This window comes from Macaca thibetana, chromosome 3, assembly GCF_024542745.1.
Source record: "Macaca thibetana thibetana isolate TM-01 chromosome 3, ASM2454274v1, whole genome shotgun sequence".
Classification (NCBI taxonomy): domain Eukaryota; kingdom Metazoa; phylum Chordata; class Mammalia; order Primates; family Cercopithecidae; genus Macaca; species Macaca thibetana.
Window position 1 is genome coordinate 67366303 of NC_065580.1, and position 12401 is coordinate 67378703.

The following is a 12401-nucleotide window of genomic DNA, read 5'->3' on the forward strand; positions in this document are numbered from 1 at the left end:
TTACAAGGGTAAGGTGAAGTATTGGCAGTGCTTTGCTCCTTTTGGAGGCCCTAAGGGAGATTCATTCCTTGCCTTTTCTAGTTTCTGGAGGCTGCCTGCATTCCTTGGTTCCTGCCCTCTTCCTCTTAGCACTCTGATCTCTACTTCCACCATCAGAGCTTCTTCTCTGATTTTAACCCTCTTGCCTTCCTCTTATAAGGACTCATGTGATTAGATTGAGCCCATCCAGACAATCCAGGATAATCTCCCCAAGTCAAGGTCCTTAAAAATATCTGCATACTCCCTTTTTCCATGTGAGGTAACATGTTCATATGTTCTGGATATTACGGTGTAGGCATATTTAGGGCTCATTATTCTCCCTACCACAGATTCCTTCTAGTTATTAATGTTGTTACCTGGATGTTGCCTCCTTCTGGAGGCCTTCTGAGACACCCTTAGTCCTTCATCTTCCCTGGTCATTCTCGACAGTATTTCCCTGTTTTATTAAGTCTGAGAATACTATGTTTATTTTCTAAACTTGTTTTTAACTTAATTGTTCATTTTCTGTCTCCTCTACTATCAGATAAGCTGCACAGGAGCAGAAATATGATCAGTTTTCTTCACTACTTTATCCCCCAAATCTAAATAGCTCCCAGCACTTGGTAGGCTCTCAGAAGAAGGTTATTGAATGAATCAATCTGTATACAGTCTAAGGAAGCTTGCCTTATTTTAAAGCTATGTTAACATACTCCTGTTCCTATTACTATCAATAATGCAAACATTCTTACTAAGCAGTAGTTAAGCATTCTGTCAATGGATTTTCTTTTGAATTTAAGTACATGAGTTTCTCTTTGGGACATGACTGAGATCAATAAAATAAGATACCAGATGTAAAATGGAGCTGCAGGAAAAAGAAAAGATAAGAATTAGAATTAATGCAGACAGTAAATACCTTGCCAAGAAGAATTTTAACATTACCTCGATTCAAGCTGTAATCATGGATACCAAGGTGACTAACATGTGGCCCTTGCGTTGTTCACCACAGATTTGCAGCATTAATGTTTCTGATTCAAAGGAAATTGAGGTAAGAGCTTTAATAGTCCTACAAGAAGAATGGAGGAGGGAGAGGTTCATTTTAACTGAAACATCATTTCTGGTAAGCAGAGGCTCTTCCCAAAACATGGTTGTTAGCACTCTAGGAAACTCGAAGAGCTTTAGGTGGAAGGAGTGATGTTATCCATTGACATCACTTTAAAAGCAATTTTAATGGAAAGAGTGTCTTTCTGTAAGCAGTTAATTTATAACTGTTCAGTTGTTGTTCATTTACACATCCAGGGAACTGATAACAACCTTTGAATGAATCAGGCGATCAGAAGATCAACTAAATACCTGGTGCTGATCATTACTAAGGTCTTGATGTGATATTGACCTGTAGTGAGGAGGAGAGGAGGAGGCTAGACGAGGTTGAAAAGGCTTCGTGGAAGAGAGGTGCTATGCACTGAATTGTGCCCTCCCCAAATTTATATGTTGAAACTCTAACCCCCAACATGACTGCGTTTGGAGATGGGAGACCTTTAAGAGGTGATTAAGATTATATGAGGTCATAAGGGTGGGACCCTAATCCAATATGACTGGCGTCCTTATAAGAAGAGAGAGAGACACCAGGCATGTGCACTTACAAAGAAAAGGCTATGTGAGGACACAGAGAGAAAACAGCCATCTGCAGGCCAAGGAGACAGGCCTCAGGAGAAACCAAATCTACCAACACCTCAACCTTGGACTTGGAGCTTCCAGAACTGCGAGAAAATAAATTTCTGTTTAAGCCACCCAGTCTGTGGTATTTTGTTTTGGCAGTCCTAGACGACTACAGGTGGAACTTGATCTAAATCTTGAAGGATGAGTAGGGCTGTTTCTGGGAAACAGCTTTGGTGAAGGGTCTAGTTCAGAAAAGGGCTCAGCAAAAATTAATGAATGAAAAAGCCACAGAAAATGTTGGAGTGAACATAGCTTTTGAACTAAAGAGCAGAAGAGAGAACTGAGTGTAGGTGGGCTATGGGTAGGTGCTTATATACCATTATGCCTGGAGTGGGGAAGGTGATTATGGAAGATCCTGAAATCCAGGGAGAAGGGTTTTTTTTTTTTTTTTTTTTTTTTTTATACAGTAGAAAATCTAGGGCTTACATTTGGGATTTTGATAAGGAGTCAACTTTAGAAAAATCAGGGGATATGATATATGGCAGAGGTGGAAATGAAGAGTAAGGTGTGGCTCCAAGAACTACCATAAAAAAAGAAAACGAAGATTAGTTGGGGCTGGGTATTAGTTGAGAAGAGTTAGGAGTGATAGTTGAATGGCTAATGAGGCTCAGAGGTACTCAGGTGATTCTTAAGTTTTGAGGTTTTATGAGGATTAGAATGTGTTAGCAACAGATTTACAAGATTCTCCCATACCTACTTCTTTAAAATAGGAGGATAGACTTTAAAACAGAAGAATTATCCTTTCTTTCCAAAAAGCCTTGTTGTTAACCAGACTCTCTCCTTTCACCTAATCTCATAGTTTACTGCGTGTGAAATCCCAGGGATGGTTGAGGTCCCCTGTGGCCCCAGAGACTCCTAAGATGTCCCTTCTGGGATGCGCTTGATCTCAGGGAGCAGCATTTCTGTTGGTCTCACATACTATGTGCATTTGCTCATGTGGCTTTTAATCTCTAAAATAATGTTTGTCACATGTTTTTCGTTTTAGTGATTATACATATTTATTTTAGAGGTTTGGATACTGTGGAAACATAAACACAAAAAAATCCAATAATTTGGAGTCCTACTATTTGGATATAGCTACTGTTCATATTTGGTGAGTCGAATGGAACTCACAGTTTTGCGTCCTCCTTTCTTTTCAGTTAATTCACATGATTATTCAGTATGCAAATATTAATGCTATGGGAAGCAGTATATTTTTTAGTTTAGAGTCCCTTGTGGTTTTCTCTGGGAGTTCCTAGGATAGCATAGGAAATAGTGATTTTTTTTTTTTTTTTTTTTTTTACACAAGAACATTTGGATGGGTGATATTGGCAGTAGATGTGCAGAGGTTCAATTTTGCTTTTAGGAAGATGTGGAAACCTTGATGAAATTATGTCTGGTAAATTAAAACTGAAATACTATTTTTAAAGTATGTTTTTGTGATAAGCGAAAAAGGTATTTTGTAGAGGTTTAGATATCTTCTTTCTAAATATATCATGTTCACCATATTATTTTATTCTCAAATTGAGCATATTTTACTTATTTTCTTTCCAAATGTACAAAACTTTATTTTAAAGAAGCTAGTACTTAAAATCAGATAAGATGAATGAAGTGCAGTCATCTTGGAAATGAAATGCTTAACCGCTTGAGGTAAACTAAAAAAGTAGGGCACTTGTCCTCTTTGATTGGGTGGTAATTTACTTCAGATTGGTGAATGCTTGGCTTCTAAGAAGATGTAAATTTTACTTTAATATGTTTTCACTTATTCTGCATTTTGAATTATTTTCTTATGATATTGTAAGTGTTTTGAAATAATCATAAGAAAGACTAATTGCCTAATTAGTATGGCTGAGTAATGAATAACCTTTTTTCTTTTTGATATTGTAGTTGACTCATGTTGACCAAGCAAGCTTCCAGGTTGATGCCTTTGGAACGTCGTTCATTCTTGATGTCGTGCTAAATCAGTAAGTGTTGAGCTGCGCTTGCTTTTGTCAGATACACATTAAATCCACTTTCTTTTCCACTTGTAAAGTTTTTTCTTGCTATATTTTACTTCATCTTCCTATACCAGTTAAATATTACATTTGAAACTATACTTGTTGACTGTAGGTTATAAAGTCTGGCAGATAGCAAGAAATGTATATTCATTTGAAATTGAGCACCTATATTAGATTTAATAATGTAAAATGAAAGGCAAGAGTTACCCCAATATTTTTTGTAAGAATATCTATAGCTTAAGTTTCCTGTGAATGACAGTAAATTATGAAAATAATACTTTGGGTATTGAAGTATCTTCCTTGAGAACAGCAGGAAAGAGAAGGTTGCACTTTTTGATTAATGATTCAGAGGACTGGCTGCATGATAGGTGATGCTAAATAATACCTGGAGTTCATTAGATGCTTTGATATGGTGGTGGATTTCTGTGAGGTTTCTGGTCCTGGGATTATCCTGTGAATACAATATAATTTTATAAATAGTTGTCTACCTAGAATTTTAGGTTTGGAAGGTGCTTTTGATTTATTGCTGGATTTAATCTCTTTCATTTGGTCTAAATGTAGTGTTTAATAAATCTGGTTAGTTACTGTTCACTTTTTTAAAAAAGGGTTTCTATCCTACTTCTGATCATGGGCAAGTAGGCAGATACCAGGGTTCTGCCAGGCCTATGCTTCTGAGCTGGGCAGCATTGGGCCATAGTTTTCTGGAAGCATTTCTACAACCATTCAGGAAGAAAGTCTGAGGCCAGAAATTCAGGCAAATCGACCAAGAGTGAGAATTAGAGCCTAAGTTGTCTGCAATGGGGAATCAGCTAGATGGAAGACTGTCAGTTAATTTTAAAAAGCATGTAAGAGGCAAGACTTAGGGCCATGTTATCTGGATAGGTAGCCATTAGCCACTTGTGGCTGTTTAAATTTAAATTAATTCATTCAAATAAAACTAAAAATTCTGTTCTTCAGTTGCATTAGCCATATTTTAAATGCTCAATAACCCTCTCTGCCTTCACTCCCTTATCTACTTTACTACCTAGTCTCCTTCTCTGCTTCATTTTAAAAATAATACTTATCACCATTTAATATACAGAGGAACTCTTATGACATTGTCATTTTTATAGGTCAAAGAAGTTTGACTACCATTATTGATGCATGGCCATCTAATATTTGATATTTTGATTATTTATTTGGTCTATAGTCTTTTTCCTACTCCTAGAATGTAAGCTGCTTGAGGGCAGAGATTTTCTTTGCTTCACTGATATATCCTTAACACAGTGTAGGGGCTAAACTCCAGGCTGGGAGTCATATTGACTCAGAAACCAGAGGATAGGATTAGCCAGGAGACAGAGGTGAAATGACCAGGAGAGGAAGAGTAAAACAGCAAAAAAGAAGATAAATGTTTGAGACTAGCTACTGAAAGCCACATGTAGATACTAGGTGTGATTTGGAAAGTCAAGTTCTTAGGTCTCTATTTTAATAACTCCCTTCCATCCCTCTTTGAAATCATTGTCCCTGTTGGTAATCTGTGTTTTCTGCTTCCTGACGTTTGTAATTCCTTGACTTTTAATACTCAAACAAAGAACGGATATTTATTCATGTCCATTCTGGCCAAACTGCCTCACTTACTTTGGAGACATCCGAGTCCAAAGACTTTCTGTTCCTGAAGGAGACACACATATGGTCATACTTATCAAAGCATGAAGTTTGGAATACCAGGGTTGAAGCAAAATTTCTTTTGAGATACTGGCAGAAACCTCTATTGGGCATTTTTCTTTCTATTTCAATGCAAATTTGCAATTACAAGACATGTAAACAATTAAATAAGAGCATAAATGGAGGTAGCCTGGACTGAGAAACATGCAGTGTGCTCATTTTTTTTTTTTTTGCCTGGGATCAATATTAAACATAGGTGGCAAGTAGCTGTTATCTTTATACTATAAAAATCATGATGTGATACAAAAATGTTCATCTTATTTTTATGTAGAATGTTTTTGTTTCATGGTTTTAGTTTGTGTATTGTCTTAAGTTGGTTAAGGAGCAGGAACGTGAAAAACAATATGTTCTTTAAACTTTTTTTTTTTTCTTATGAAGCAATTCTGGGACTGTGGAACACACAGAAATTTTTTTTTAACTGGAGGAAAATTAAATAAGTCTATGTGTAGCTAGCTTCTGGTTGCAGAATGGATCCAATAATACATATTTTTTGATTGCAATGGCTGGAAAAGTATCATTACATAATGTTTCTTCTTAATGTTCAGTGAATAAAATTATCTATAAGTAGATTATACAAGAGTTTAACCTTTGAATAGTAACTTCCACAGGAGGCTGATAAAAATATGGAAAGGTTAAAAATGAAAAGCACAGCCAGTTTCTGTTTCATTAAGATTATCAAGAAAAGGGTGGGGAGTAGTTTTTCTTCATGGGGTCATAGTTGTCAAATTTCGCTCTTTAGGACAGATGTATTAACAAAATCAAACATATGGCCTGGTCTGGCCACACTAGTCCTGAGGCTGCATTGGACCTTTCCAGAGGTCAGCAATAAGTCTTATACTTTATTGCAAAACATTCCTCAGAAAGAAGAAAGCTCAATAAGGACATGTAACTGTTATCTGAGCGATTCAGTCCAGTTTTTTTTTTTTCTTGTACATCTCCTGTTCTTGAAGAAGTGGATAATTAAACTGCTCCAAACAATGCAAGGATGTTAAAAAACATTTCCTTTCAGGATAACTATTTGATCCTTTGCAACAGGGGACCTGACAAAAACCATGCGTAGCCCCCCAACAAAGAAGCAAGCACTGTCTTTGGACTGTGGTTGGTTGTTTATGATGTGAAATATGTAACAATTAGAAAAAGAATCTTTTATAGCCTGCTTTTTTTGGAAGGGATTCTGTTGTACAGCTCTCAGATCTTGGATGGTCCAGTGCCTAAATTTTGAGTGTATTTTACAGATTCTCAGCTTCTTGCCTTATTTCAATAACAACGAAATGGTTTTTCTCACTGTATGATCCTTATAGCAGTCTTCTTTTCCCCCAGTTTTACAGTAAGTGGTGGGAGGACAACTAGGAACTGAAGCATGACAGATGTCAGCAGATGGGGTTGCCCCTGAAGAATGGGAGGTGGCATGGAGGTAGGGAATAGGGAGAGAGAGAAGCAGAAGCAGGGTTAGACAAGGAACTCCCAGATTCTGTTCAAAAGAGCACATTTAGTCTTGCTTTCTCTCATTTAGAGAAAGCATTTCCAATAGTTACCTCTTGCTTGCTTTACACTGCGGCCCTTGAATTTGTAGGGAAAGTAAGAATCACCATGGGTAAAAGACAGGATCTGAATTCAATGGGAATTGAAAGTTAGATCTGGAAGAGTCTCATCATGCTATATTTACAGTGTGGCTGCTGATGATGATAAAAATAAGTGATGAGGATAAGATTGTAATTAAATGATGATGTTATGTGATGATAATGAATAACAATAGATAACTCACTGTTATTAATAAATCTGTAACTGAATGCTTTGCTGTTCCACTGAATTCATTATGGTGAATATTTGTTTCCATGTACATTTAATACAAAGTTATTGTGTATAAGACAGATCTGTGTTTGGAGTAGTTTGGAATCCTTATGTTCATTTCATATATATATATACACACACACACATGCACACCCTATATATAGGAATATACATATACATATAAACATATATACATACGGATATATGTATACACACACACACACGTTTTCTAAGCTTCTAGTAATACTAAAAGCTTCTCTAGACCCTGAAGACTTAGACTTGAGAAGACAGGAAACAAAGACTTTACTCTTAGGGAATTTGCATCTAGCCAGAGAAACAAACAATGAACATTTTAAATAAGGTAATTTCAGAGAGTGACAGTGCCATTTATAGAGAGTGCCTGGTGTGAGGATGAAAATAGCGCCTTCGAGAATTTGTTGTCAGGGACAGGCCATCTCTAAGGAGGTGGCATTTGAAAGTAAGGGGCCCCCATGCAGGGGGAACAGCAAGGGTCAGGGCCCTGTGGCAGGAACAAGCTTAGCATGCTTGAGAGACAGAAATGTGGGTAAGGAGGTTGGAACAGGGATAGCCAAGTTATTAAATGCGGTTGGAAAAGTAGAAGGAACTAAAATATCTAGGGCCTTGTGGGCAACAGAAAGACTTTGGGTGAAAGTCTAAACAGAGGTTATTGATTTTCCCCACACCATTTGTTGCATTATTCACTCCTTCCCCTACTGGCTTATAACGTTTATTCATCAGATTCAGTTATTACATACATTTATTATTATTATTATTTTGAGATGGAGTTTTGCTGTCTTTGTCCAGGCTAGAGTGCAATGGTGCGATCTCGGCTCACTGCAATCTCTGCCTCCCAGGTTCCAGTGATTCTTCTGCCTGAGCCTCCCGAGTAGCTAGAATTACAGTGCACCACCATGCCCAGCTAATTTTGTATTTTTAGTAGAGACAGGGTTTCTCCATGTTGGTCAGGCTGGTCTCGAACTGCTGACCTCAGGTGATCCACCTCCCTCGGCCTCCCAAAGTGCTGGGATTACAGGCGTGAGCCACCACGCCTGGCCCAGTTATTACATATTTTAATGTTTTTTCAAAGCAATGTCTTCTGAAGATCTATTCATTGATTTTTAGGGCTTAGTACCATCATACTATTTATTGTAGCTTTATAATGTGTTTTAATAGCTAGTATGGAAACACGTTCCATTATTAGTTTTCTTTTGCAAAATTTTCTTAGATTTTTTGCCTCTTTTAAAACAGAAATTCAGAATAATTTTGTCATTCTTCCTTTACTGGACTGTCACTTTATTGAATTTATTGGACTGTCACTAAACTTATATTTTAATTTGGAAAAAATAGACATTTTTACAGTGCTGAATCTTCCCATCCAACATCACAGTGTATTTTTTTAAATGTTAAGCATTCTCTTATATGTCAGTAAAATTCAGTATTTTTGTTTTTATAGGCCCTGAACATATTTTGTAGAATATTTTCCTAGGAATTGTATTTGTTTTTGTTGCTACCATGGATGTAATATTTTTCCATCATATTTCATAATTATTTATTGGTGTTATAAAGGAAAGCCATTGATTTGTGTTGCACCTTATTGAACTTTCTTATTTTTGCTAATGGCTTTTTATTGTTTCTCTTAGGTTTGAATGTAACATTCTAGTTTGACAATAACATGAATGGCAAATCATTGGAGTTTTTCTTTTCAAAATGTTGCTTACTACTATTTCCTACCTTAACTCTTTTTCTAAAAGTTTCTGAACTGTATAATTTGGTAATAATAGCATTTTTATATTGTGTTTTTTTGTTAATAATAATAACTCTTGTTCATTGTTAAGTAAGTAGAGTGTTGTTATTGATTTGTGAGAGCTAGTCTTTATTTGTTAAAGCAGTATCTTTTATATTTTAAGGAATAGGTATTAGATTTTATTGAATGTTTGTCTAGTCAGTTAAAGCTTCCAGGGCTAGTCGGCTTTCCCATCGGTGGCACTAACCCTCCACAACAAGGCCTTTAGGTAGGTTTGGATTTTATCAGTGGACCTGTTATTATGATTTATTATATTAATGTTTCCCATTATTAAAAATTATTCTCAATGCCGATAATAAACTTGACTTTGTCATGTTGGATAATTCATTGTTTTGTCCCATATGTTGCTGGCTTCTCTGGTTGTAACTATGAAGTAGAATTACCATTCCTATTTTTTAACTTAGTTATTATGGCACAAGCCCCTGCTGACATTCTTGGTGTAAATTAATTATATTCCCTAAGTGTTTCCTTTAACTATTTCTGAGATTGGTCTCTAGCTTTTAATTTTATAATCACATTCCTGCCACTGATAGATCCCCCTGCAGAGACCTGCAGACAGCTGGTCTGCTGGGCAGTTTCCCTTCACTAGTGATGCCTGCTAACATCTGCCAGAGTGGTTTCTTGAAGAACCCACAAGCCCAAACCTATCTACAGGCCTTGTTGTGGAGGGTTGGTGTCACCAATGGGAAAGCTGACTAGTCCTGGAAGGTTTTTAAGACAGAAATCTTTGATAAATAATTTTTTTATGTCTATTGATATATTCACGTTTTTCTACTTGTTTTTGAGCCCAACTTTGAGAAATTATAGTTTTGCAAGGAATTGTCCACACCATGGAGTGTTTTACCTTTATCCATATTTATCTGTGTGTGCTTCTCGGAAAATAATTTCTAAAATTTCCCCTGTTCCTGTTCTTATATCCTCTTTCTGAATCCTATTTTTATTTGTGGTTATCTTACCAAATATATAAACTTTTAGGACCTTTTTTTTTTTTGAGACAAAATCTCGCTCTGTCACCCAGTCTGGGAGTGCAATGGCCTGATCTCGGCTTACTATAGCCTCAACCCCCTGGGCTCAAGCAATCCTCCCATCTCACCCTCCTGAGTAGCTGGGACTACAGGTCTGCACCAACATGCCTGGCTAATTTTTGTATTTTTAGTGGGAAACAGGGTTTTACCATGTTGCATAGGCTAGTCTCGAACTCAAATGATTGCCTGCCTCAGTCTCCCAAAATGTTGAGATTACAGACATGAGTCACCACACCTAGCTTAGGAACATATTTATTGTGTACAATGAAATAGTTTTTATTTTTTAAAATAATTTTATTGGCTGGGCGCAGTGGCTCACGCCTGTAATCCCAGCACTTTGGGAGGCCAAGGCGGGTGGCCCATGAGGTCAGGAGACTGAGACCATCCTGGCTAACATGGTGAAACCCCATCTCTACTAAAAATACAAAAAAATTAGCCAGGCATGGTGGCGGGTGCCTGTAGTCCCAGCTACTCGGAGGGCTGAGGCAAGAGAATGACGTGAACCCCAGAGGCAGAGCTTGCAGTGAGCTGAGATTGCACCACTGCACTCCAGCCTGGGCGACCGAGTGAGACTCCATCTCAAAAAAAAAAAAAATTTTTTTTATATTTCATAAAAGTCACCCATTTCAAGTATACAATTCAGTGATTTTCAGTACCTTTACTGAGTGGTGCAGCAATTACCAAAATTCAATTTTTAAATAATTTTCATTTCTCAACAAGATTGTTTATTGCCATTTACATGTAAACCTCATTCCTGGTCCCAGCCCAACGCAATCACTAATCTACTTTCTGTCTTTATAAATTTGTCTTTTCTGGACATTTCTTATAAAGGGAATTATACACTATGTATTCTTGTATCTGGCTTCTTTTACTTGGCATGTTTTTGAAGTTCATCTGTGCTGTATGTATCAGTTCATTCCTTTTATTACTAAATATTATTTCATTGTATTGATATATCACATTGTGACTACCCATTCACCTGATGGTGGACATTTGGGTTTTTTCTAGCGTTTGGCTAGTATGAATAATGTTGCTATGAACAATCTGTCTGTGAAGTCTTTGTGTTCCTAGATGTTTTCATTTCTCTTGGATAGATACCTAGAAGTAGAATGGTTGGATCATATGGTAGTTTTATGCTTTGAGAAATGCTAAGCTATTTTCCAAAGTGGACTTTTGATTTTTTAAAATGGTGCTATAATAGCTGTTTTTCTATAAATTCTATTTTGCAGGAGGGATGATGTCAAGTATAAATAGTTACTAAGGCTTCAGGTTTTCAGTTTCATGTCTCCTGCAAGTCTGGAAAGAGTTCCATACTTCTCATGGCTATGATCTTATGTTTTTGATTTATAATAAAACTCTACTTTGAAATCTATGTTGAACTTTTGAAACTTTTTAAGGGGTGGGATTCTACTATTGGTGGAATACTTTAAGGAGCATGACAGAGGTATGGCCAATGGCACTGAGAGTGCAATGGAGCTTTATTGAACAGAAGTATACTATCTGCTGGAGATTGTTATAGGTCATTTTTCTACAGACACTAACCTTTGCTCATTGTATATTTTTACATTGTAACTGATGAAAAGTCATTTACTTTAAATACTTTTAAAATATTGAAGCCTAACATATATACCAAATAAGTAACATACATGAATAATTTTTAAATAATTATTGAGAACCAGAATAATTATTAAGATAACTCTACCCAGATATGAAACATTACCAGTGTTCCACAATCCTCCAGTGTACACTCTCCCTCCCCACTATTGGAAATAATCACCCTGACTTCTGTGATAATCAGTTCAGTGATTTTTCTTTATAGTTTTATCACTTATATATCCATCCCTAAACAAAAGGTACATTTATTTTTCCCTTTTTTTTTGAGACAGAGTCTCTCTCTGTAACCCAGGCTGGAGGGCAGTGGTGCCATCTCAGCTTACTGCAACCTCCGCCTCCCAGGTTCAATTGATTCTCATGCCTCAGTCTCCCGAGTAGCTGGGATTACAGGCGCTTGCCATCACACCCAACTAATTTTTTTGTATTTTTAGTAGAGACAGAGTTTCGCCATGTTGGCCAGGCTGGTCTCAAACTCCTCACCTCAAGTGATCCACTTGCCTTGGCCTCCCAAAGTTCTGGGATTACAGACGTGAGCCACTGCGCCCGCCTTTCTCCTTCTTTTAAAATAATTGAATGCAGAATGGACTTGTGGATTTTTATTTATGTGATATTTACACTCAATTTCAATCATGTTTCTTTGTGATATTCAAATTTTTCTAAAGTTGGCTTATAGAAGCCCTTTTGATTTCTGTGTTTTTTTGACATAACCCTATTAATCTTTAAGTGCTTCTT

The 12401-nt window shown here is 36.8% G+C and overlaps 1 protein-coding gene across 13 annotated transcripts in view; it reads left to right on the forward strand.

The window, feature by feature from the left end:
* ADAM22 (ADAM metallopeptidase domain 22) overlaps positions 1-12401 on the forward strand; it is a 249763-nt gene that overhangs the window by 34372 nt on the left and 202990 nt on the right. For all 13 annotated transcript variants that reach the window (XM_050785298.1, XM_050785301.1, XM_050785304.1 and 10 more), the window contains one exon: positions 3601-3677. In XM_050785298.1, the coding sequence (XP_050641255.1) occupies positions 3601-3677 (77 nt within the window). The remainder of the gene's footprint in view (positions 1-3600; positions 3678-12401) is intronic.